Source organism: Hyperoodon ampullatus (assembly GCF_949752795.1).
Source record: "Hyperoodon ampullatus genome assembly, chromosome: 18".
NCBI lineage: Eukaryota > Metazoa > Chordata > Mammalia > Artiodactyla > Ziphiidae > Hyperoodon > Hyperoodon ampullatus.
The window spans coordinates 28606659-28628462 of NC_136931.1; the positions used below are offsets into that span (position 1 = coordinate 28606659).

The window sequence follows — 21804 nt, forward strand, 5'->3', positions numbered from 1 at the left end:
CATCAAAAAACCACCCCAAAATTATTTAAAATAAAACTCTGAAGAACAGTTAACATCTTTTTCCAGGGCATAGAGTTTCTCTTCAGCACATTTCTGCCAAGTCAGCAAGCTGCTAATCCCATTGGAACACCAGACCCCACATGTCTCCTCGGGTCAGCTCTGGGCGCTACCTTATCATCCAGCTCTGTGACGGAAGCACAGAGGTCCACAAGGTTAGGCTGCAGGTGTCCGTTGACAATCTTCTCGTTATAGATATAAATCTGAAAGGAAAAGCAAAGTAAATCGCACAAATTCTATTTTCACCTTTTCTTTTTAGAACCCCTTGAAGCAGTTCTGAAACCAGCTTCTGCCCAATGGTCAGAAGTTTTCCTTCCTCAGAGTGGCTGAGCTATCCACACTGCCTGGAGGGCAAGGCCTCCGGCCAGCTTCCCAGTTCTGTGCCTGAGCTTCAGACAGCAGCATCAACACCCACCAAAGCTAGCCGCTAGCCCAGCCTTCCTAATATCTGAGGAGTGGGAGCAGGGTGGTCCCGGGGGTGGGGTGGGGGGAGTCCCACGGGCAGTTCTGCATTGCTCTGCCCAGCAGACCATCAGTCCCAGAGAGCAAGGACCAAAGTGGAAGGTCTCCTGCTGCTGCTTCCTAGGAACCCAGGGAAACATTTGGTAATCTTTCTGGCAAAAGGACTGAATGGCCCCAGGCCCAGGGCTTGTGGACTTAGTAAGGACTGTCAGGTCGCAGCCCTCCACGTGTTTTAGAAGAGCAGTTGCTGCCCATCTGCAGTACCCGTTTCGAAAGAATCCCAGCTCCTTAGTAAAATTTTCTCAAGAAAAAGGAACTATGTGACCTTCAACAAATGGAAAAGCCAATATTACTTTGGATTTTATTTTTAAAAAACCAACATAATGATGGTAAAAACTAGTCAGTTCTACTCTTTGCATCTGAAGTCCTTGCTCTACCGAGGACTGAACAAGGTAGTGATGTTAGACAAGTCAGGACCCTGTCGAACCTTACCTCCCTCTACTCTAAATGGGGGAGAGTATCATGCAGCCTTCAGGAGTGTTATAAAGATTAAATGAAACGGTTTTTAAACCAGAACGTGGTGTTTATTCACTCAATGAGCATTTATGAGGAGCCTTCCCTGGGGTACTGTGTTCAACATGGGATATAAAGATTCGCTCTCCACTGGAGGGGATAGCCATGTAAACAGATACATGACATTCCAGTGTCCTGAGTGCTAGTAAACCTTAGTTTTATGAAGTTTTAGTCTTCACAGACACAGAAGATACATGGTTTCTCTCCTCAAAAGCTTGCAATTTCATTAGGCCTGAATTCTGACGGTGCCTGTGGCAATGGAAGTCAGTCACATAATGAAAGTGAAATTTAAAAAAATGTAGATGGAGTGTGGGAGAAAGAGAGAGATCTAAAAACTGGAGAAAAAATAAATGAAGGCCAGTAGTAAAACATGAAGGAGTTGGAAGGAGGGGGACTTATGTGAGGGAAGCTGATGTGGCTGGTTTCAGATGCCTAGAGTTAGAACTGGCAGTGGTACGCTGAAGGAGGGAGGCTTAAAAAGAACATTTAGAACATTTTTCTCAACAAGGGGTACACGAAGGATCTCCAATAATACCATCAGCTCACCAAATAATTCAGTTAAGGCACCCCCCTGTCAAAGGCACAGGGTCTAGCAGTTTCTCCCCTCCCCCTATTCACCTCTATAGCCACCATGTGTTTTTGTCTCCACCTACCCCACCCCACCCCACCCCAGCCCAGGATGGACGGAAGAAAGGAATTGGGTGATGCTGAGGGCCACAGTGGCACCAATCACGGGAGGGCTTCCCTGGTGGCGCAGTGGTTAAGAATCCGCCTGCCAATGCAGGGGACATGGGTTTGATCCCTGGCCCGGGAAGATCCCACATGCCATGGAGCAACTAAGCCCGTGCGTCACAACTACTGAGCCTGCGCTCTAGAGCCTGTGCTCCACAACGAGAGAAGCCACCGCGATGAGAAGCCCGCGCACCGCAAGAAGAGTAGCCCCTGCTTGCCTCAACTAGAGAAAGCCATGCACAGCAATGAAGACCCAACACAGCCAAAATAAAAAAACAAAAAACAAATGAATAAATAAATTTATTTTAAAAAAAAAGAATCACAGGAGTTGGTCATGACAGAACAGATGTTCCTTGGTCACTGCTGGTGCAGGACAATTTAAAGGGGATGGAAGCCCACCACCTTCAATTCAAGAAACAAGACTGTTTTCCCTTCTTGATACTTTGTGCAGCAAAGTGGCAAATTAGAATAAAATACACAGGTGGCCAGCACTGCTTTATTCAAAAAGTCAATTCCAGGTATGTACTGTCCTAAGGGCAGTTTCAGTCAACAGAGTCCCTGAGCTTTACCACAAAGTGTCTCAATCCATACTCAAACTATTGCATGGTCATGATATATCACAAGAACCACAACTTTCCAAATATCATAAGCTTCTTCAGGACAGTAATATCAGGTAATGGTGAGTACACTATGCTTACCAAGGCAGAAAAGCATTTAGAAAATTTCTCTCTACAACGGGGTGAAGAAGCATTTCTGATAATACCATTCGCCGACCAGGTGATCAGTTAATACAGAACTCCATTTACTCAGCAGTGCAGTTACTCAAAGCTTTACTGTACATGGGCTGTTGCCAAATGCAAATGAGATGCCTTGGTCAGTGTGTGAGGCAGATTTCAATTTCCCTAAGTCAAACCTGAGTCATTCTATTACCCAATTTGATAGACTTCTCCAGGGACCTAGATGGTAAAATATTAACGTGTCCTCTGAACGAAAACCCAACTTGCTTTCAGGGTTGGACTTTCACATGAAGTCTGTGTTCTCTTTTACTTCCCAGCGGGCTCATAGAGGATTTTCCTGGATTCGATCTTCTTTGAGAACACACTCACCTGCCGGGCATAGGCCATCTCGATGCTGTCCAGAGAGCTTCGACCAGGGGGTCCCGCATCACTGATGTAACTTGGCTGCAGAGAAATACACATTCAGAATTGGTTCAGAACAGCATTCAGTCATGTAAAGAAAAAAAAAAAACTATAAACATATGTTTGTCTTTAACAAAGCTGTTTCTGTTTCCTAGTCAGACTTCCTCAAAATGATGATTTTAGGGGCTTCAATAGAAGGCAACTCCCTTACCATGATCACATGAGAAGGGAGCAGGCATGGGACTCAACTCAAAAATAACAGGAGGCTGGAGAAGCTGTAAGGATATCTCAGTAACTGTTTCTGGAAAGGTACCTCTTTGTAACATTCGGTTTCAATCCCCCAGTCCACCTCATCTTCCCCCTCCATGTCTTTACACCAGTGAGGCTGTGGTGTATGTGGGTCTCCTGTTTCCATCACTCATATCAGACAGCTGAGGAAATGGAGTTTATAGGGTCACAATACCAGGATTCAGACATTTCCTATCTAGAGTCCACACTAAGACAACAGCTACTGATGAACTTTATGCATCTGAAGATATGAAGCCAGTCTAAGTTGGGCATTCATTCATTCAGCAAACATCTGCCAAGTGCCTGCGTGCCACATGCACAGTGTGTACACATCCATCCCCACAGGGATGACGAGACAGCCCACAGAGGCTGTTCCCAAAGAGCTTACCATCTGATGGGGAGAGTTAGACACCAACATATGGAAAAAATTCTTAGTCTCTTTTAAGAAAGACTAAAGTTAATTTTTAGCTAAGTTTATTCCCTACTGTAAAAAAATATGGATCAAAATCAGGTATGTTCCAATTAGGTATATTAGGCATATTCTTAAATTTCCAATATTAGTTTGTACTGTAGCAAAGATCAAATTCTTCAAGCTTCTCTCATTAAAAAAAAACAACAAAAAAACCCCAATGCTCTATTCTCTAAAATCTAAAACAAAGCAGTTTAAAGTAGGTTTCCTGCGAGACACATGGCAGATAGCAGCAAAACTTCCTAGCACCACCAAAGCTGGTAAAAGGGATACCAGCATGAGCATGCACTGGGGCAGGACAGAGAATAGGAAGAAGCAGGAAGCAGAAAGGTGGGTTGTAAACCCTCAGGTTCTGGAATGAACACTGGACTGTCAGGACACCTGACAGGAGGACCGCTCCACTCCCTTGCTTTGGCGTCTGGGCAATGCACATATCCTTGGAGCCTCAGGTTCCCTTTGGTTGATGAAGGGGCTGTCCTAGACAATCTCGAGAGGTCCTCCCCAGCTCTCATTTTCTGCAATCATTGGTATTAAAAGAGCTTTAAACAGTTTACTGTTCAAAATATCGAATTTGATCTCACTACAGTACAGTAAAAACCAATGTATTGGAAATTTAAGGATATAGCTAATATACCTAGTAGCATACACCTAATTTTGATCCATACTTGTTTATAGTAGGGAATAATCTTAGCTAAAGGTTAACTTTAGTCTTTCTAAAAAACGGACTAATAAAAACTTTTCCATATGTTGGCATCTTACTCTCTCCATCAAATGGTAAGCTTGGAAGATGCTGCTGCTTGGCTGACCCAATGACCATTTCACACCCCCACCTCTCACTTGTACTTGCTGCCACTTCCCACCCTGGCATATGGAGTTAAATATATCCAGTGGTGTGCTGGTAAATGTTTAACAACTGGCTTGGGAAAGGGGACTTGATTTGTAGCGTTTGCTGGTTTCTGGTGTAAATATTCCCAGCATGGCAGAAATCAAGCTATTCCAAGTAGTATCAACTAGACGGCAAATTTCCTGAAACTCTAACAATAGGTCCTCATGAGCTGACCCCTACACACTACCCTTTCCCAGCCTCTACTGCAGCTAGGAGTGGCCATGAACCCTGGTTCTAGCCAACCGGATGAAAGCACAAGCCTGGTAGTACATTCTGGTTTAGTGCAGTTTCTGCTTTTCCTGATAAAGGGAGAAAAAAGAGCCTGGCATGGCCTTTCAGCTTTCTCCCCTGAATGCAAACAGGCTGTCTAGAGCTGCAGCAATCAGCTTGTGAGACCGAAGTAAGTGGCCGTGCTAAAAATGGTGGCATACAGAGACAAGGAGGTGCCTCTGATGGCACTGCAGAGCTACTGAATTAAGGCCCATACTCTCCACACCTGCAGACTTGTTAGGTGAGAAAAATAAATCGCTATTCAACCTATAGAAACTCAAGTTTTCTGTTACTCACAGCTGAAAGCATTCATATCTGAAATGATTGAAAACCATCAGGTTATAGTAACAATAGCCACACTTACTGAGCAACTACTATATGCCAAGCACTGTCTTAATTTCTGTGTATTCACTCCACAACCCTATGAGATACATACTTTTATTACAACAATTTTACAGAAGAAGACACCAAAGCGCACAGAAAGCACCTTGCTAGAGGTCACTCCAATAGGAAGTAGTGGAGCCGTGGTTTGTGCCCACAGCCTGGGGCCACACTGCCAGCCAGGGCAGCCCAGGGTAACTGTCCAAGGATGGCCATCGAAGAACAAGAGAGAGTAGCAGTTAGAAATCCTGGCTCCACTACTCACTAGCTACGTGATCTTGATTGAGTATATTGCTTCTTTTGAGCCTGGGTTTCTTTAGCTGTAACACAGGGGCAGCAATGGTATCTACCTCATAGATTTGTGAAATAATCTTAAATTAAATGGGAAGAAAACAGTACTTACTTCACAAGGAGTAAGTAGGAATAAGTAGAAAGAGCTCACTGTCCAACATTTGACCGGTAAACGCTAGCTGTTACCACTTTTTAAATAAAAAATAAACCATAATGAACACGGGACTAAATCAGATGTTGAACAGTGGATAGATATGGACACTACAGAAACATAATCTAAGATATTTTCTTTGTGCTGGCTGGAAATTCTCATCTCACTCCTCTAAAATGAAAACATATTCCTTGTAGGAAAAGAATCGCCCACCAGCTCATTTTCTATTTCTGGACTAATTCTGAGTGTTCCCAGTAACACTGCATTTGAGGACTGTTCTACAATGTGGCCATCTTTCTGGAACAGAACTCTCTGAAAGCTGATGATCCCCGAGTCTTCTGAAAGAACAGAGCACTAAGCCTGTTAGTTCCAGTAACCTAACTGGGGGGAATAAACGGGGAGGAGAGGGGGAGTGGCACTCAACACTTCTGCAAGGGCACAGTTGTTTCAGCTAAATATACATAAACAGCCTTGAGAAATATTTTCCAGTACTACTAAAAACCTAATTTTAAAAAGTAGTTGGTTTTTTGGCCTTCAAATTTCCATTTAAATTAATTTTGCTTAATGCCCTTGTTTTCAAACATACCTTTCCTTCATTTGCCCTTGGCCGAGCCTCTATTTCACCACACACAAAGTCAGTTATCCATCAACAGGATGTGTACATGCACATTCCTGAGCAGAGGAACCAGCAAACATTCAATGGAATTTCAAAGCCAGGAGCTGCTAGAGGGCTGGGAAAGGAGACGCCGGTATGCTGTGTGGGAATAACATTCCAAACTCTTCAGGTTTTCTCTGTATTGGGGCCTGATCGGAGCACAGTGGGGATAACAGGAGCACAGAATCAGAGACCAGAAAGGCAGGGAAGATGGGTAGGCAGGGCCAGAGAGAACAACAAGGGGCTCACCCAGGAGTCTGGAGATAATGTGGAGAAACAGCAGTCTCTGGGAGCACAGACACGAGAAGGGTCTTCTCAGTGTACCCGGTGCTCCCCAAACAGCCATTTTCTAAGTGAACATTCCTGAACAGGCAGGATGTGGTTGGAGAGTGGCAGGAGGGAACTGCAAGCTTTTATTAAGCAACTACTTTTGTACATAACATATCCAGGGATGAATAAATCTCTTTCCCAAGGAGAGCACATTCTAGGTAGGGAAAAAGGAATGTAGCGCTCACTTGTAGCAAAACAAGTACAGAGTAAAAAGAAAATGTGATGATACTACAGAAGGAAGAGAGTTTTTAATTTCCAAGTGGAATGTTTTGGCTTCATGTAAGCAAAACAGAACCAAAGTAATTAATGTACAATAGTTGGCTACAGTATCTGTACATAGAAGCCCAGTACTACCAGAAAAAACACCGACTGGGTACCAGAAGACCCAGGTTCTAAACGCAACCCAACTGTGTGACCTTGGGTAATGACATCTAACTTTTCTGGAGCATGATCCTCCATGGATAAAACGGGAAGAATACTTGGGTCATTTATACAATGAAATCTATTACGGCCACTAAAAAATGACAGACACCTACATGTACTAACCTAGAAAAAGCTCCAAAATAAGTTAAGAAAAAATCAAAACATAATGCTAAGTAGTAGCATTTATTATATAAAATGGTGCCATTTATGGAGTAAATTGATAATAAACTGATCAGATGGACATATATGTATAAATGTGACATAAATACCTGAGAGGGAATTGGAAGGATAGAATGTCAGAGGTTATGTTTGGGTTGGGGGTAGAGGAGAGCAGCTGAATTTTCACAATCTCTATCTCTATCTCTACCAGTAGAATGCTGTGCAAGAAGAAGGTGTTCATGTGATATATCCTGATGTCAAAATGAAGGGCCCGTTGAGTTGGGTTCTTTAAACTTCTTTTTGAAAGAGCAGCTGAGCACTTTCTATACTTGAAATCCTACTCAAATTCCAATATGTGAAACAAATTAGGAAACTACCAGGGAGCCATAAAATACAGCTTGGAATCATCTAGTCTGGGGTTTTCAAACTCATACTGTCAGTCTATATTTTTACTGTATTCCATCAAATCTAATACACCATCAACTGTAAGGCATCATGTTATTTATGTACCATTAGGAAAGAAAAATGCGGACAAACTATGACACACTACTGAATTTAAGGCACATCTTGATTTCAGAGATGTTAAAATATAGAAAAGATGTGTAACTGGGAATTGGTGAAATATGGTATTAAGTCAGTGATCAAAATTAGAGACTACATTCAACACACACTGTTCACACATCACATCATTATCTGTAATGATTAAGCTACAACTTAGCTTTTCTACTGAGCCTATTGCTTGCTAGGCTGAGCCATTTTCCAGACAATACATTAAAGCAACATCCACTGACTATGTCTAATATCAATACAGCCACGACACATTGAGGCTAGATAAAAATTTACTTTTAAATGTTGCCTAAGATATATCAAGGATTCTCAACGATGCTCAAAGCCCGTAGTGTCGTGCAAGGAGCGCAGACTGGGGGTGTTCTTCCCCACAGGCCAGACGCAAGGACTAGGGTATGGGAGTTCTTAGACAGGAGTCTCTTTCTTGCTTCAAAGCACATCATTTTTATTCAGACCACAACCTGGAAAGTTATTAACAATCTTTCGATTCCTACCTTTCTTTAAAAATTATACCTTTTTCTTCAATGATATCCTAAGGAAATTAACTTCCCAAATTGAATTTATGCTACTGAAGCATCATTTCCCTTATTAAAACTTGCCAGGAATAGATATTACTAATGTGTTGTTGCTCTTCTGTTATTGGAAGGCTTGGGGGAAAAATGTTTCAGGAACCACCATCTCCTAGTTCATTTTTGCTTACAAATAAAAGCCTCAAGCCTCTCTTTATATTAAATTAACCAAATTTGGACATTTTCCTTCAAATATAAGGTCAGCTCAAAATGACTGGAAGCCTCTTTCCTAGCTAATTACTGTCTGGATTCCAACAACCTTATTCTTGACAATAAAGTGCCCAGGAAAGAATGGTTTAGATGGCAAGTCATACTTTAATTATTTCTTCTACTTATGTCCTGAGATTTTTTTTCATTCCTAGTGACTTTATAGGTCAAGGGACACTTAAAAAGGGATAAATCCATATTAAAATGACAAAAATAAACTTAATAGTGTATAGCTTACCAAGTACCAGCCAACCACCATAAACAGTGCTGCGATGTGCTGAGCGTGCACTCTATACCAGCTCTGGGCCAGGCACCTTACACACGTTCTACGTTCCTTCCAACGGTTCTTCAAGAGAGGCCTTTTACAATGAGGATGAGAACAGGGGGGTTCCCGGGAGAGGCCCGGGAACTTAGGCCTGCCGAATTCCAAAGCCTGTCTCAGGCCTTCACACTCTGCGGTTTCTTACAAAGAGGGTAGAGAAGGTGCCTGCCCAAGTGGAGATAATACCACCTTTCCATCATTTTGAAGAAAATTACATGGAAAAAACCTGTAAAAACACATGGTTCTTCCACATATCCACCAGAATGGTTGAATTGAAAAAGACAAAAAATACCAAGTGTGGCAAAGGTATGGAACAAAGAGAATTCTCATAGTGCTGGTGGGAGGGTACACTAAGACACCATTTTGGAACAGTGTTGAACATATATGCACCCTCTGCCCCAGCAATTGCCCGCTTAGATGTGCCCAATGGATGTGCAAACGTATGCTCACCAAAAGACAGGTACAAGAATGCTCTCAATAGCACTCTTTATAAAAGCTAAGAACTGGTAACTATCCAAATGTCCATCAACATCAGAATGGATAAACAGATTGCAGTCATACTATTGGGCCATGAGAATGAATAGCCTTCAACTACATGTAACATATACAGAATGTTAAGCAAAAGCCAGAAACAAGAGTACATACCATATGACTCCATTTACACAGAGTTTAAAAACAGGCAAAATTAATCTATGACATCAGAAGTTAGGACAGTGTTTCTCTTGGTGGTGGTGGTGAGGGGTGGTGAATGAAAAGGCACAGAACGGGGGATGCTGGGGTGCCAACAATGTTGTTTCTTCATCTAGGTGTGTTCCCTTTTGGTATATTCATTGAGCTGTATACTTAAAAAGTGCATACTTTTCTGTATATATGTTATACTTCAGGAAAAAAGTTCAAAACAGAAACAAACAACAAAACCTACAAGGTTCCAGAAATGACAATTCCCTGGATTATCTGAAGAACCATCTGCATCATTTGTCAGCTTTTTCAGCAAAGCTATCCACTCTGCTAGGTGTCACAACAGAGAACAGCAAAAGTATCAATAACTCCCTTCCAAGAGGGAGGACTCGAGGTCAAGGAAGCAGAGTCTACTAAATAGACTAGTCTATTTTTAAGACAAGAGCAATCAAGAAAGAATATCTCATTAGCAGCTTATAATTACTTCCAAATCCCAATACAGACTACAACCTATTAACACAATTTTAAAAAATGAAGTTTATAAAACCATGAGCTGTTCTACTTATCTGCCCAGACTCACAAGAAATTGAGAAAGAAACATTAGGCTGGCCAAGGATTTTATACATTAGCTCTTTTTTCCCAAAGACTCTCCTCTTCTTTGAAATCTTTGAGTCTGAGAAATGTGGAACAGGGTCATTAATGAGTAATTTCCTAAGATAAATGACTTTAGCATGTATTTATTTTGCAGGCTAATTTAATAGAAAAACTGGGTTTTAAATCAGGAGCAAATTTGTGGATACAGGATGTGTGAAGTTACCCTGCAGGCATGACACACTGCCAAGCTACCCACCTTTGACCCAGACTTCAACAGAACGATGGTCTAGAAGCCAACAGTCCTGGATCTCACCAGCATATTACACATCTCTCTGTGCCTTAGTTGTCCTATCTCCCATGAGAAAAGAATGCTAGCTAGTTAAGAAACAACTTCTGGGGAAAAGATTTATCAGGAAGCACTGGCAATATTACTTGAAATGTCTAATGCTATAATTTTTGTGACATTATAATTTTTAACCTGCACCTCCAAATTATCTGAAACTACTTACTTTAAAACAATAGTAAGGGGCGCCCATTATGGGTCAGGTGCTTTATGTTATCACTAATCTTCCCAATAATCCCATTTCACCAATGAAGACATTAAATGTCTGCAGGGTTAAATAACTTGGATGAGGTCTCAGAACTAGTCAGTGGTGAAGCTAGAATCTGAACCCCAGGGCTGTTCTCTCCCCAGCACCAGCGTGGTAAATGTGTGGTTAAGTCACAGCTCCCACTGGCACAAGGGCAGACATCACTAATCAAGCTAGACACTCTTTTCTGCTGATCCCAAGATGCAGCCTCAAACCCCTCTCAGGAAAGATCTCCAGGATAAATAAGTGAAAAAAGCATGATATAGAACAGAGCATATAGTAAAATAACTTTTGTGTAAGAAGGAGGGAAGATAATATATTGCCTTGTATTCATATAAAGAGACTCTGGAAATATTACACAAGAAAGTAATAACAGTGATTACTTCCAGGGAGAGGCAAAGCGGGGAGGGAATGAGCTTCTGGGGACAGGGTACTTTAGTTCTCGAGTCATATGAATACACTGCCTTTAAAAAAAATTAGATTTTAAAGAGGAGAAACCCCTCAACTTAGCACCACCACCAATCAATGAACACTGGCAATTAAAATAAACCCTATTAAACATACCCACTCTAAAATCACACTGTTTCAACATATCCCTAATACTCTGGTTAGCACAAAGTTAGCTAAGGCCAAATGATTTATTCAACAAATATTTCTAGAGCATCTAATATGTTCCAGGGACTCTTCTAGGCACTGGAGATATGAGTAAACACAACAAACAAAAATCCTTACCTTCATGGAATTTACATTCTACTGTGAGAAACAGACAGTAAGCAATATAAAGACATAAAATATATACAACGGTTTAAAGTGAAGAAGTGCTAAAAAGAAAAATATAGCAAGAAAAGGGGATATAGAAAGTGCTGAATGGGGAAAGGTTGGTTTCAGATATCAAGTCCCTGGAAGGCCTCACTGAGATGGCACCGGGTAATATTTGAAGAAAGTGAGGGAGACAGCCATGCAGTTATTTGGGGGAAGAGCCTTCTGGGCACAAGCAACAGGAAGCCCAGAGGACCTGAGGCAGGAGCAAGTCTACCCGGTTCGTTCAAGGAACCTGTGACGAGCTTGTTTGGCTGGAGCAGCAAGAGCAACAGGGAGAGCAGAATAACTTGAGCTGCGAGAGGCAACAAGACCAGGTCAGGTAGGGACTTAGAGGTCATGGTAAAGACTCTGGCTTTCACTCCAAATGAGATGGGTGTCACTGGAGGATCCCAAACAGAGGAGTGACATGATCTAGCCTGTGTCTTAATAGCGTCACTCTGGCTGCTGTGCTGAAAAGACTGTACAAGGGCAAAAGCAGGGAGACCAGCGTGGTTGACAACCTCTAAGATGACTCCCAATAATCCCCACTTCCTGGGATCTGAGCCCTCGTTTAATCCTCTCTCCTTGAGCATAGGCTGAATTTAGTGACTTACCTTGATCAAAGTAAAGCGACAGGATTTTACTTTCAATATTAAGTCACGGAAAGACAGTGATTTCTGTCTTGGGGGACCTTTAGCTCTTCCTTGGATCCCTCACTCTTGCTCCAGGGGAAGCAAACTATCATGCTGTGAGCAACACAAGAGAGACCCACATGACGAGGAACTGACGTCCCTAGCCAAGAGCCAGGGAGGACCTGAGGCTTGCCAAGAGGCACGTGAGGTAGCCTGGGAGTGGATCCTTCCCGAGTTTAGCACTGCAATGAGTGCTGCCTCAGCCAACATCTTGACCGCAGCCTCAAGAGACCCTGAACTATTTCTGGTAAATGCAGCTGAGCTAAATGATTGTTTTCAGCCACTACGGTTTGGAGTGATTGGTTACATAGCAATAGATAACGGAAATAACCAGTTAGGAGGTTAGTCCAATAATGTGAACAAGAGATGATGGTGACTTGGACCAGAGTGCTAACAGCAGAGGTGGTAAGAAGTGGTTGGATTCTGGGTATATTTTGAGAGTAGGGTTAAGTGGATTTGCCAACATGTAAGAGAGTCTAGGTGAGAGAAAGGGAGGACAAAAATGAATCTGAGGTGTTTGATCTGAGCAAGTGAAAAACTGCAACTGCCCTTTATAAAGATGATAAACTCTGTGAGAAAAGAAGGTTGATGCCAGGAGGGAGTTGAGGGCAGTTGCTACCATGACTCAATTCTAAACATGTTTAGCTTGATGGCTCTGAGACATCTGAGTACAGCCAAGAAGGCCACTAGAAAAATGAGTCTGGGGGTGTTTGGGGCTGTGATGTAAATTTAAGTCTTCAAGTACATAGATGGTATTTAATACCACAAGCCCAGATGAGATCAACGGGGCAGTAACTGAGGAAGAAACAAGAACAGGTCAAGGACTGAGCCCTGGGACACAAAAACACCTAGGGGTCAAGGAGTTTGAGGAAAATTCAGCAAAAGAGGCTGAGCAGAAGCAGCCAGACATGTTGGAGGGAATCCAGGCAAACATGGGCATCTGGAAGGCAATGAAGAGAGGGCTTCAAGGGGGAGACAGTGATCAACCGTGCCAGGACTGTCAGTAGTCAAGCAGACAAGCATTCTCTGACCTCACAGTTTTCATCGTGGTTTACCTTCTGGACTCAACCTACCTCGCTTTCTTGAGTAAAGTCAAGGGCATCTTCTCCCGATGCCAGCAGGGTGTGGAGAATCCGCTGTTTCACTTGCTCCCACTCAACCAGCATTGACTCTCGATGGTACTCCTCAGCCATGCCAAAGGTCTGTTGGAGAGGAGCAGAGAGAGATGACCCAAATGAGAAGACAAAGAACACGGTTTCCCTGGAAGCGCAACGGAAATTCAAAGCCCTCCAGATCTGCCATCTTTCCATAAGTGGAGCAAAAGCAATCTATTTTAAATTATCCTTAAAGAATTTACTGACAACTGTTTGCAACATGACCTATTTCATCAAGTCTAACACATTAAATTTTTTTTTAATTGTGGCAAAATGCACTTAATAAAACTTACCATGTTAACCCTTTTTAAGTGTACAGTTCAGTGGTATTAAGTTCATTCACACGGCTGTGCAAACATCACCACCATACATCTCCAGAACTCTTTTCATCGTGCAAAAATGAAATTCTGTACCCATTAAACAATAACTTCATTCCCACCCTCCCCCAGTCACAGGCAACCACCATTCTACTTCTGTCTCTATGATTTTGACCACTTCTAGGTACCTCATGGAAGTGCAATCATACAGTATTTGTCTTCTTATGGCTGGCTTATTTCACTTAGCAAAATGTCCTCAAGATTCATCCATGTTATAGCATATGCAGTCTTTTTCCTTTTTAAGGCTGAATAATACTCCACTGTATGTACACACCACATTTTGTTTATCCATTCATCTATCCATGGACACTTGAGTTGCTTCCAATTTTTGGTAATTGTGAATCGTGCTACTGTGAACATGGGTGTACAAATATCTCTTCAAATTCCTGCTTTCAGTTCTTTGGGATACATACCCAGAAATGGAATTACTGGATCAGATGGTCATCCTATGGTTAATTTTTTGAGCGATTGCATAATGTTTCCAAAGAGGCTGTACCATTTTTCATTCTCATCCACAGTGCACAAAGGTTCCAATTTCTCTACATCCTCTCCAATACTCACTATTTTCTGGGTTTTTTTGATTGTAGCTATGCTAATGGGTGTGAGGTGATAATTCATGGTTTGATTTGCATTTCTCTAATGAGTAGTGATGTTGAACATCTTTTCATGTGCTTATTAAGATAAATATCTTCTTAAAACCTCTGAAATTAGGCTACATATTACAATTGATAGCATGTCAAAAGCTTAAATTGAAGTACTTTTTCTTTGTAGTACATAAAATAATGACGGATTATAAAGTCAATGGTATCTTAAGATTTAACGAGCCTCTAAGATAAGACAAAAAGTAAGATTCTCCCAGTGTCTATTTTTTTAAGAAACAGTAATATTTTCATATGAGGAAGCAAATCAGTAAAAGAAAAAACAACAGAGCCTTTTGCAATTAGGTTTCCTATCAGTCTTCTCAAAGTCACTACTGAAATGTCTGGCAAACCTCACTTCTATCTGCTGGTGACACAGCAGGTTGCCAAAACAAAGGCACTCAGAAGGAAAAGAAAAAAGAGAAAGAAGGAAAACAAAGAAAAGAGGAAGGGGGGCTTCCTTGGTGGCACAGTGGTTAGGAATCTGCCTGCCAATGCAGGAGATATGGGTTCAAGTGCTGGTCCGGGAAGATCTCCCATGCCTAGGAGCAACTAAGCCTGTGCACCACAACTACTGAGCCTGTACTCTAGAGCCCACGAGCCACAACTACTGAGTTCATGTGTCACAACTACTGAAGCCCGCGTGCCTAGAGCCCGTGCTCCACAAGAGAAGCCACCGCAGTGAGAAGCCCGTGTACCGCCAACGAAGAGTAGCCCCACTCACCACAACTAGAGAAAGCCCTTCACTGCATGCAGCAACAAGGACCCAATGCAGCCAAAAATAAATAAAATAAAACTAAAAAAAAATCTAGGAGAGTGGTCAAAAAAAAAAAAGAAAAGAGGAAGGGAAGAGGGAGGAAGGGAGAAACACACACACACACACACAAAACAAGAAAAAAAAACCCCAAAAAAACAAAAGCAAAACCAAAACCCCTCTGAGGAGGAGATTAAAGCAACTTATAGAGACATACTGAATCATAACCATTCTTAGCCTATTATTCTTCAATTGGCAGACCAGGTTTCCCATCAGCTTAAGCCCACTTCTCAAAAAGCCATTTCATTTACAATCAGATTGGCATCTAATTAGGCAGCACCAAGGGAATGAGTATTTAGTAATGCCTGCTTTATTTTGGCAATGCAGATAATTTATACTGATAATATTCATATATATAAGCTCTGGGAAACTATCAGAAAAATCATATACTCCTTCTACAAATGGGATGTTTGAATGTGGACCAATATTTATTAAAATATGAAAAAGAGAGCAGACACCCACAAAAATGATTAGGAAGAGGGTTGGCACATCTTGCAAATTTGATTTGGTCCATCTATCAATGGATCTCTTTTCTAATATGTATTGTGAAGACAAAAAAAGAAATGACTATCAAAAACTTTAAAAACAGTCTTTCATCTGGTTTTCTTCCCACTGAAGGTCAGGCAGAATGGACCACTCCAAGTAGCCTGGATCGAAAAAAATACCTGGAGAAAAATCATTTTCTCTTGCTACATTAGTGACCTTAAACACGAAAGCTATGCATTTTGAACAGAGAAAAGTATGCTGGAACAGAGAGGTGGGGTAGAGGGGAGGGGAAGAGGTAGTTTCCCTAGAAGCTATCCAGAAATAGTGCACATGTTGAACCACATTTCTTCTAAAACTCTTCCATTTAGTGGGCATCCACCTCCTTAACCTTGAACCTGTCCCAGAAAGGGAAAATAAGAGGGCCATGGGGCAGGAGGACCAGGGCGGGTTGAAATAAGGAGGTGGAGGGCTGGCATACCATACAGCTTTCCAAACTTGCAATAGGAAGTGAGGCACTGACTAAGCGCTACCACTGACCCAGGACACCACAGTGTCACAAGAATTTTTCTTAAGGGTAAGTCCTCTGGCTGATAAAGAATGGCAGAGCACTAAAGGCAATTGAAGAAAACACAATCTGTCTCAGAGACACTGTTGATGAGGATGGCAGGGGCAGGCTTCCAGCATCACGTAAGGGTCAGGGCGACAACAGTGGGAATTAACCATCCCCTGTTAATCAAGCTGCCCACCTGTGTGCCAAGAACTCCTGCTTCAAGAACACAGGAAATACTCTGAAAACTGGCAGCTTTCTGAGCTCAAATCCTCAGATGTATCTGAGAAATATGCCAGGCTACTCATTTAGAAACAGCTCCACAACCTGAACAAACAGCACTGTCGTTCCATTCATCATTAGTGTGATAAGGAGCTTCAAATAAAAATAAATGGTCCAACATTAAAATTCTCTTCCCTTCACCATGCCACCCCCAGCTTATCTTAATTACATTAGAGATAATGGAACATCCAATTTGTGGGCTAATCAGGGATGATCAGCCACCCATCTGCCCTCTTCCAGTCTATTCCCTTTAGACCCACATCTGAACCACCAGATTAGGTGCAAAGAAGAATCTCAACTAGAGGAGCTAATGAGAGAGAATCAACAGAGCTACTCAAAAGAGCTAAGAACTAAGAGAAAAGGAGGACATTGAGGGTCTGAGACAAGGTGAGAGACAGGAATAGCAGGGATAAGGAAAGACAAACCACAGAAAACGACAAAGCAGTGGAGAAACTATTATAAATTAAATCCGGGGACTTCCCTGGTGGCGCAGTGGTTAAGACTCTGTGCTCCCAATTCAGGGGGCCCCCAGTTCGATCCCTGGTTGGGGAACTAGATCGCATAGGCATACTGCAACTAAGAGTTCGCATACCACAACTAAGACCCAGTGCAACACCCCCCCCCCCCAAAAAAAAAAAGATTGTCATTGTCAAGACAGGCAGACCTCAGATATATTAAAAAAAAAATTAAATCCGAATCTTTCAAGTTATGTGGGGAAATATATCTCTTTGAACATAGTTAAGAAAGGAAGGCAGGGAAAGAACTGGGAAAGAACTGGGCAACTGAATTAAGAAGCGGGGAGCTTCTTAAGAGGTGGGGAGCACTCGAACCCCATTTTCATAAAGGGAAGAGGGCAACCTGCTTTGACTTCACACCCACTTATTATTGAGCTGTTGCTGGCTTTTAGAAACTCTACATATGTTCTGATAATGTTGTTCTGTTTTTGCTGGGATGCACCAAATGGGAAAAGATAGTACACATTTGTGGTTTTGTAGCTTGTTTTCTTGGCATTTCAGCAGGATATTGGCAAGTTATTCAAACGTGAAATTACCACCAATAATGCCAAAAAGCTGCTCACCTTTTTGTTTGAAAATGATTCTTGTTCAGCAGCAGCCTCTGGTGCCCAGACAGGTGAAAGGTTCCCCCCCCCAGGGCCAGCTCCCAACACCGGAACATCTCCCTCACAAACACATATGCACACATTTTGCACTGTGGTATGTCACTTAAATGTTTTGGCTGGCTGCACATTTAGTCTCAATATGGCACAACGTTCAGGGACTGCCAATTTCAGAAACACATTCCGCAGGGTAAATGGATTAATAAGGCTCGGTGGCATTCGACAATCCTAATTTAATTTCATCGGTCCTTTACAGCAGGAGAATCAATGTTGGTGAGTAACTCACTCCAAGTGTGAACCAAAAAAAACATTAAAAAAATATTTTCAAATCTGGATCAAGTGAATTTCTCTATTTCTAGGAATAAGTACTATTGCCAAAAATATAATTAATTAAATTTTAGGGAATTTTACTCTGATAATTAAACATATCAGTCATTTAAATAATGTCTCTGAAACATATTCTTATAAATTAGAGCTGGCAAGCCCCCCTGCTGCCCTATCTCACTCATATCAGCCCTACTTAGACATTTCCACCTGTATGGAATATTCTAATAAAGCACACTGAGAAGCAGCACTTTTTTTTTACTTTCTTATTTTTTGAACCACATAAATAATACACAAATACATTTCACTTGATCTAAGGCTTACATAAGTAAACAGCAAAACAGAGATTCCCTTCACCCCTACTCCCTTGCAGAGACAGCTACTGCTTCCAGACTAATGTGAGCCCTCCAGCCTCCTTCCTGGGAAAAGCTGCATTTTTAGAACCAACTCTACATGGTCATTAACCTTCCTCCTCCCTCCCCAAAAGACTCTGGGGGCCTGAAAATCTTACTGCATAATGGAATGTATTGGAAAGATTTTGATCTTTTAATCCTTGTCAAACAAATGAAGATAACTCAGGTTAGTAAAGTAAATGATCTTTGACTGTCTCGAGGGAATGTTTGTTGCAAAATATTGCTGCACATATAATGGCTGTTCTGGCTGACTTATTTACTATCCTCTCGAATATCAAGATGTTTTTTGTTTGTTTGTTTCAAAGAGCTTGGAGAAATTGTTAATTTAAAAGGTGGTGTAGAAGGTCAAATTGTGTGATAAAAGGAAAAGAAATTGAGGAAAATTATCAATATCATAATTGCTTTTCTGAACTGCTGATTCAGTATAAACCAAAATACCATTTATACTGTAACAATGAAACCAAAGAATTGTCTGGCCCTTCCATTTTATGATTAACTTAATAATTAACCGACCAGCCCAGTGTTTCAGATGCAGTCACTAAATACACGTAGAGTTACGAGCATGGTATTTTCCTCAAAAATGGTTCCTGTAGGGCTTCCCTGGTGGTGCAGTGGTTGAGAATCCGCCTGCTAATGCAGGGGACACGGGTTCGTGCCCCGGTCCAGGAAGATCCCACATGCCGCGGAGCTGCTGGGCCCGTGAGCCATGGCCGCCGAGCCTGCACGTCCGGAGCCTGTGCTCCGCAACAGGAGAGGCCACAACAGTGAGAGGCCCGCGTACCGCAAAAAAAAAAAAAAAAAAAAAAAAAAATGGTTCCTGTAGAACTCCCTCTGGTGAACTATCAAGAGAGCTGGGCCTGGAACACAGAAACCAGCTTCTAGAACCTCCACGCCCCAGTATACACTGCTGCCCTCACAACAGTATACATATACATTTGGGTTCATTTCTTACCCTCTTGCGGGACTCTTCGATGGCAGACAGCAGGGCATTGTCCTTTTCATTCTTTAGGAAGCCCTAGGAAGGAGGAGAGAAATGACACAATTTAGGTTAAAATTAACAAAATTAACCTTCAAATAATCAAAAGCACACTGTAGGAAAAAGAAGAAAAACACCCGTAAGGATATCTGCTACCCTGCCTACCTTCACCCTCACAAAACTCTCTCAACTTGAATATGGCCCATATTATAGATACAGCTTTGGCTATGCAGCCAGTCACAGTGCCTGTTAACTGTTCCTCGGTCTATATTTCTGTTGTTTTCAGTTAATTCTTCAATTTCTTCCTAACATTGAGGAAGGCATCAGCCATCCCTTTGTTTGGGTGTTTTTCACTTGTTTGTCAATGGCTGGGATACCTGAAAAATCATTTATTTATGCTTTTCTTCTGGGGTTGTGCTACGTGCACTCCCTAGTTCAGGCCTGATGACACCTGCTGCTTATTTAATACAGGTGGGGTGAAGAGGGACTGGCCCACAAGGCTGGCTTAATACACACAGGGTTAAATGTCTGCAAAATGCAACTTCATGATAACACAACAGACCTAGTTTTACATCATGGTTCCCCCATTTACTACTTGCACGGGTGACGATTTTAGACAAGTCATCCAGATTCTCTAAACCTTAGTTTATTCATATGTAAAATGAATATTAAATGAGACAATGTAATCAAGTGCTTGGCCCAAGGCTCAATACATGTAGCTCTAGCATTAGGATTGATTAGATCTGTTGGTGACATTAAAGAAAGATGCCCAGGGTGACTTCCTAGTTGCTATTCATTGTCCTCATTGCTCAACCTGAGATCCTGGGGAGGAGGACAAGGGACAGATGCAGACAGAGTGGGCTTCCATGCTGATGCCTTGCCATTCACACAGGGGTGAAGCTTTCTCCCCACAGCCTGGGATGTGGGGGCCAAGTAGGAACAAGGAAGATGATCCATTAACTAATAAGTAGTGATCAAACTCTTGGTTGTAATATGAAAGATTCTGAGTGACCCTATACATTAGATCCACCTACACTGGAATGCAAGGTACCTGAGTGTCAAGCACACTATGGGTGTATTTATACATGTCCCCAAATCATCTGTTTTTTCAGAATCATGTTTTTGCTCTTTTTGTTTTAGGAACTCTTTGGGGGAATATAATACAAAGTAGAATTAAGCTAAAGTTTTTAAAGTGACATGCTAAATTTTAAAACATCTGACAGTTTTCTTGAAAGCTTACTGTCATGGTTAATTGATTAATTTATTGATCACTTATTTATATTTCAACAATTATAACATTTTAGTATATTTTGTTCAAACAGTCGCAGATAAGGCTGTGATTCTTAAAACAAAACAAAACAAAACAAAACAGGGGTAGGGGGCTGGATAAGAGTGGGGACATATATTTAAATAAAATATTACTAATCTTCACAGGATTCTCCACATCTGCTGTTACATCCCAACCTGGGCAGTGCACTGGAATGGACAGAGACAATGGCCAGCAGCTCGGGGAACAGTTCCCTCATTGGCTCCTCCAGGGCAGTCCCTGAGGCAGCTCTCAGGCAGCTCTGAGGACACGACACAGAGGCTGCTCCAAACACCTCTACTGATATTCGGTGGTGGGGGCGAGGGGGTGGAGGGAAGCATCTGCCACTTGCTTCTAAAATAATGGCCTCAATAAACCAGAGCACATAAAGCTAGGACCCCACGTAATCCAATCAGAAGGGGGCAGCTTCTCACCACGTGTCTGTTTCTGGCCATTGCAAGGGAGCCAGACACGAAATCATGGGAAGGATTTTAATGGACCTTGTTCATACCCTTCGCAGCAAATGATTACATCAAGCCAACAAATCTTTATTATGATTTCCCTTTTCCTGAGCGGGTCTTCAGTGGCTAAAGCTAAAGGATTTAGTGTCACAGTTTATAAACAAAGCTATAGAACTATTATCTTCAACTGCTGTTCCTGAACAAAGGGCATAAGATTGTGCTTTGTTGCACCTTTTCATGGCTGCTGCTGATGGTCAGGGTGGTGGTGATAACCACTGCCTGACAAGGCCTGGTCTCATTTTTTTCTTTTTGGCTGGGTTGGCAAGGAGTGTGCCAAGTGCCCCACCCCCTCTCTGGGCTTCTCTGCTCGTCCCAGTGACCAGCCCATCCCATTCTTTTAACTGCATCTGTGTCTGCGTATAACCCATATACACATACACACAATTCAAACACAAATGCAAAGCAATAATCAGACACATTTGTTTAAAAGCAACATAATATTCTGTAAGAAACACAATTTCAAAATTTCTAAGAAATGAAATTTCAAGTAGTGGTTAAGAAAGAAAAAGAAGAAAAAAAGGCATTGCTTTGGGGGCAGATTACTCTCTTCTTTATAAACCTAC

General features: G+C 41.9%; 1 protein-coding gene across 5 annotated transcripts in view; it reads right to left on the minus strand.

The window, feature by feature from the left end:
- The window catches only part of NUP93 (nucleoporin 93), a gene marked incomplete at its 5' end in the record, with an annotated part of 88362 nt that overhangs the window by 19247 nt on the left and 47311 nt on the right, over positions 1–21804 (minus strand). For 2 of the 5 annotated variants that reach the window (XM_079723176.1, XM_079723175.1), the window contains 4 exons: positions 171–260; positions 2931–3005; positions 13360–13488; positions 19391–19453. In XM_079723176.1, coding sequence (XP_079579302.1) covers positions 171–260; positions 2931–3005; positions 13360–13488; positions 19391–19453 — 357 coding nt within the window. The remainder of the gene's footprint in view (positions 1–170; positions 261–2930; positions 3006–13359; positions 13489–19390; positions 19454–21804) is intronic. The other 3 variants (XM_079723178.1, XM_079723177.1, XM_079723179.1) reach the window with 2 other exon arrangements.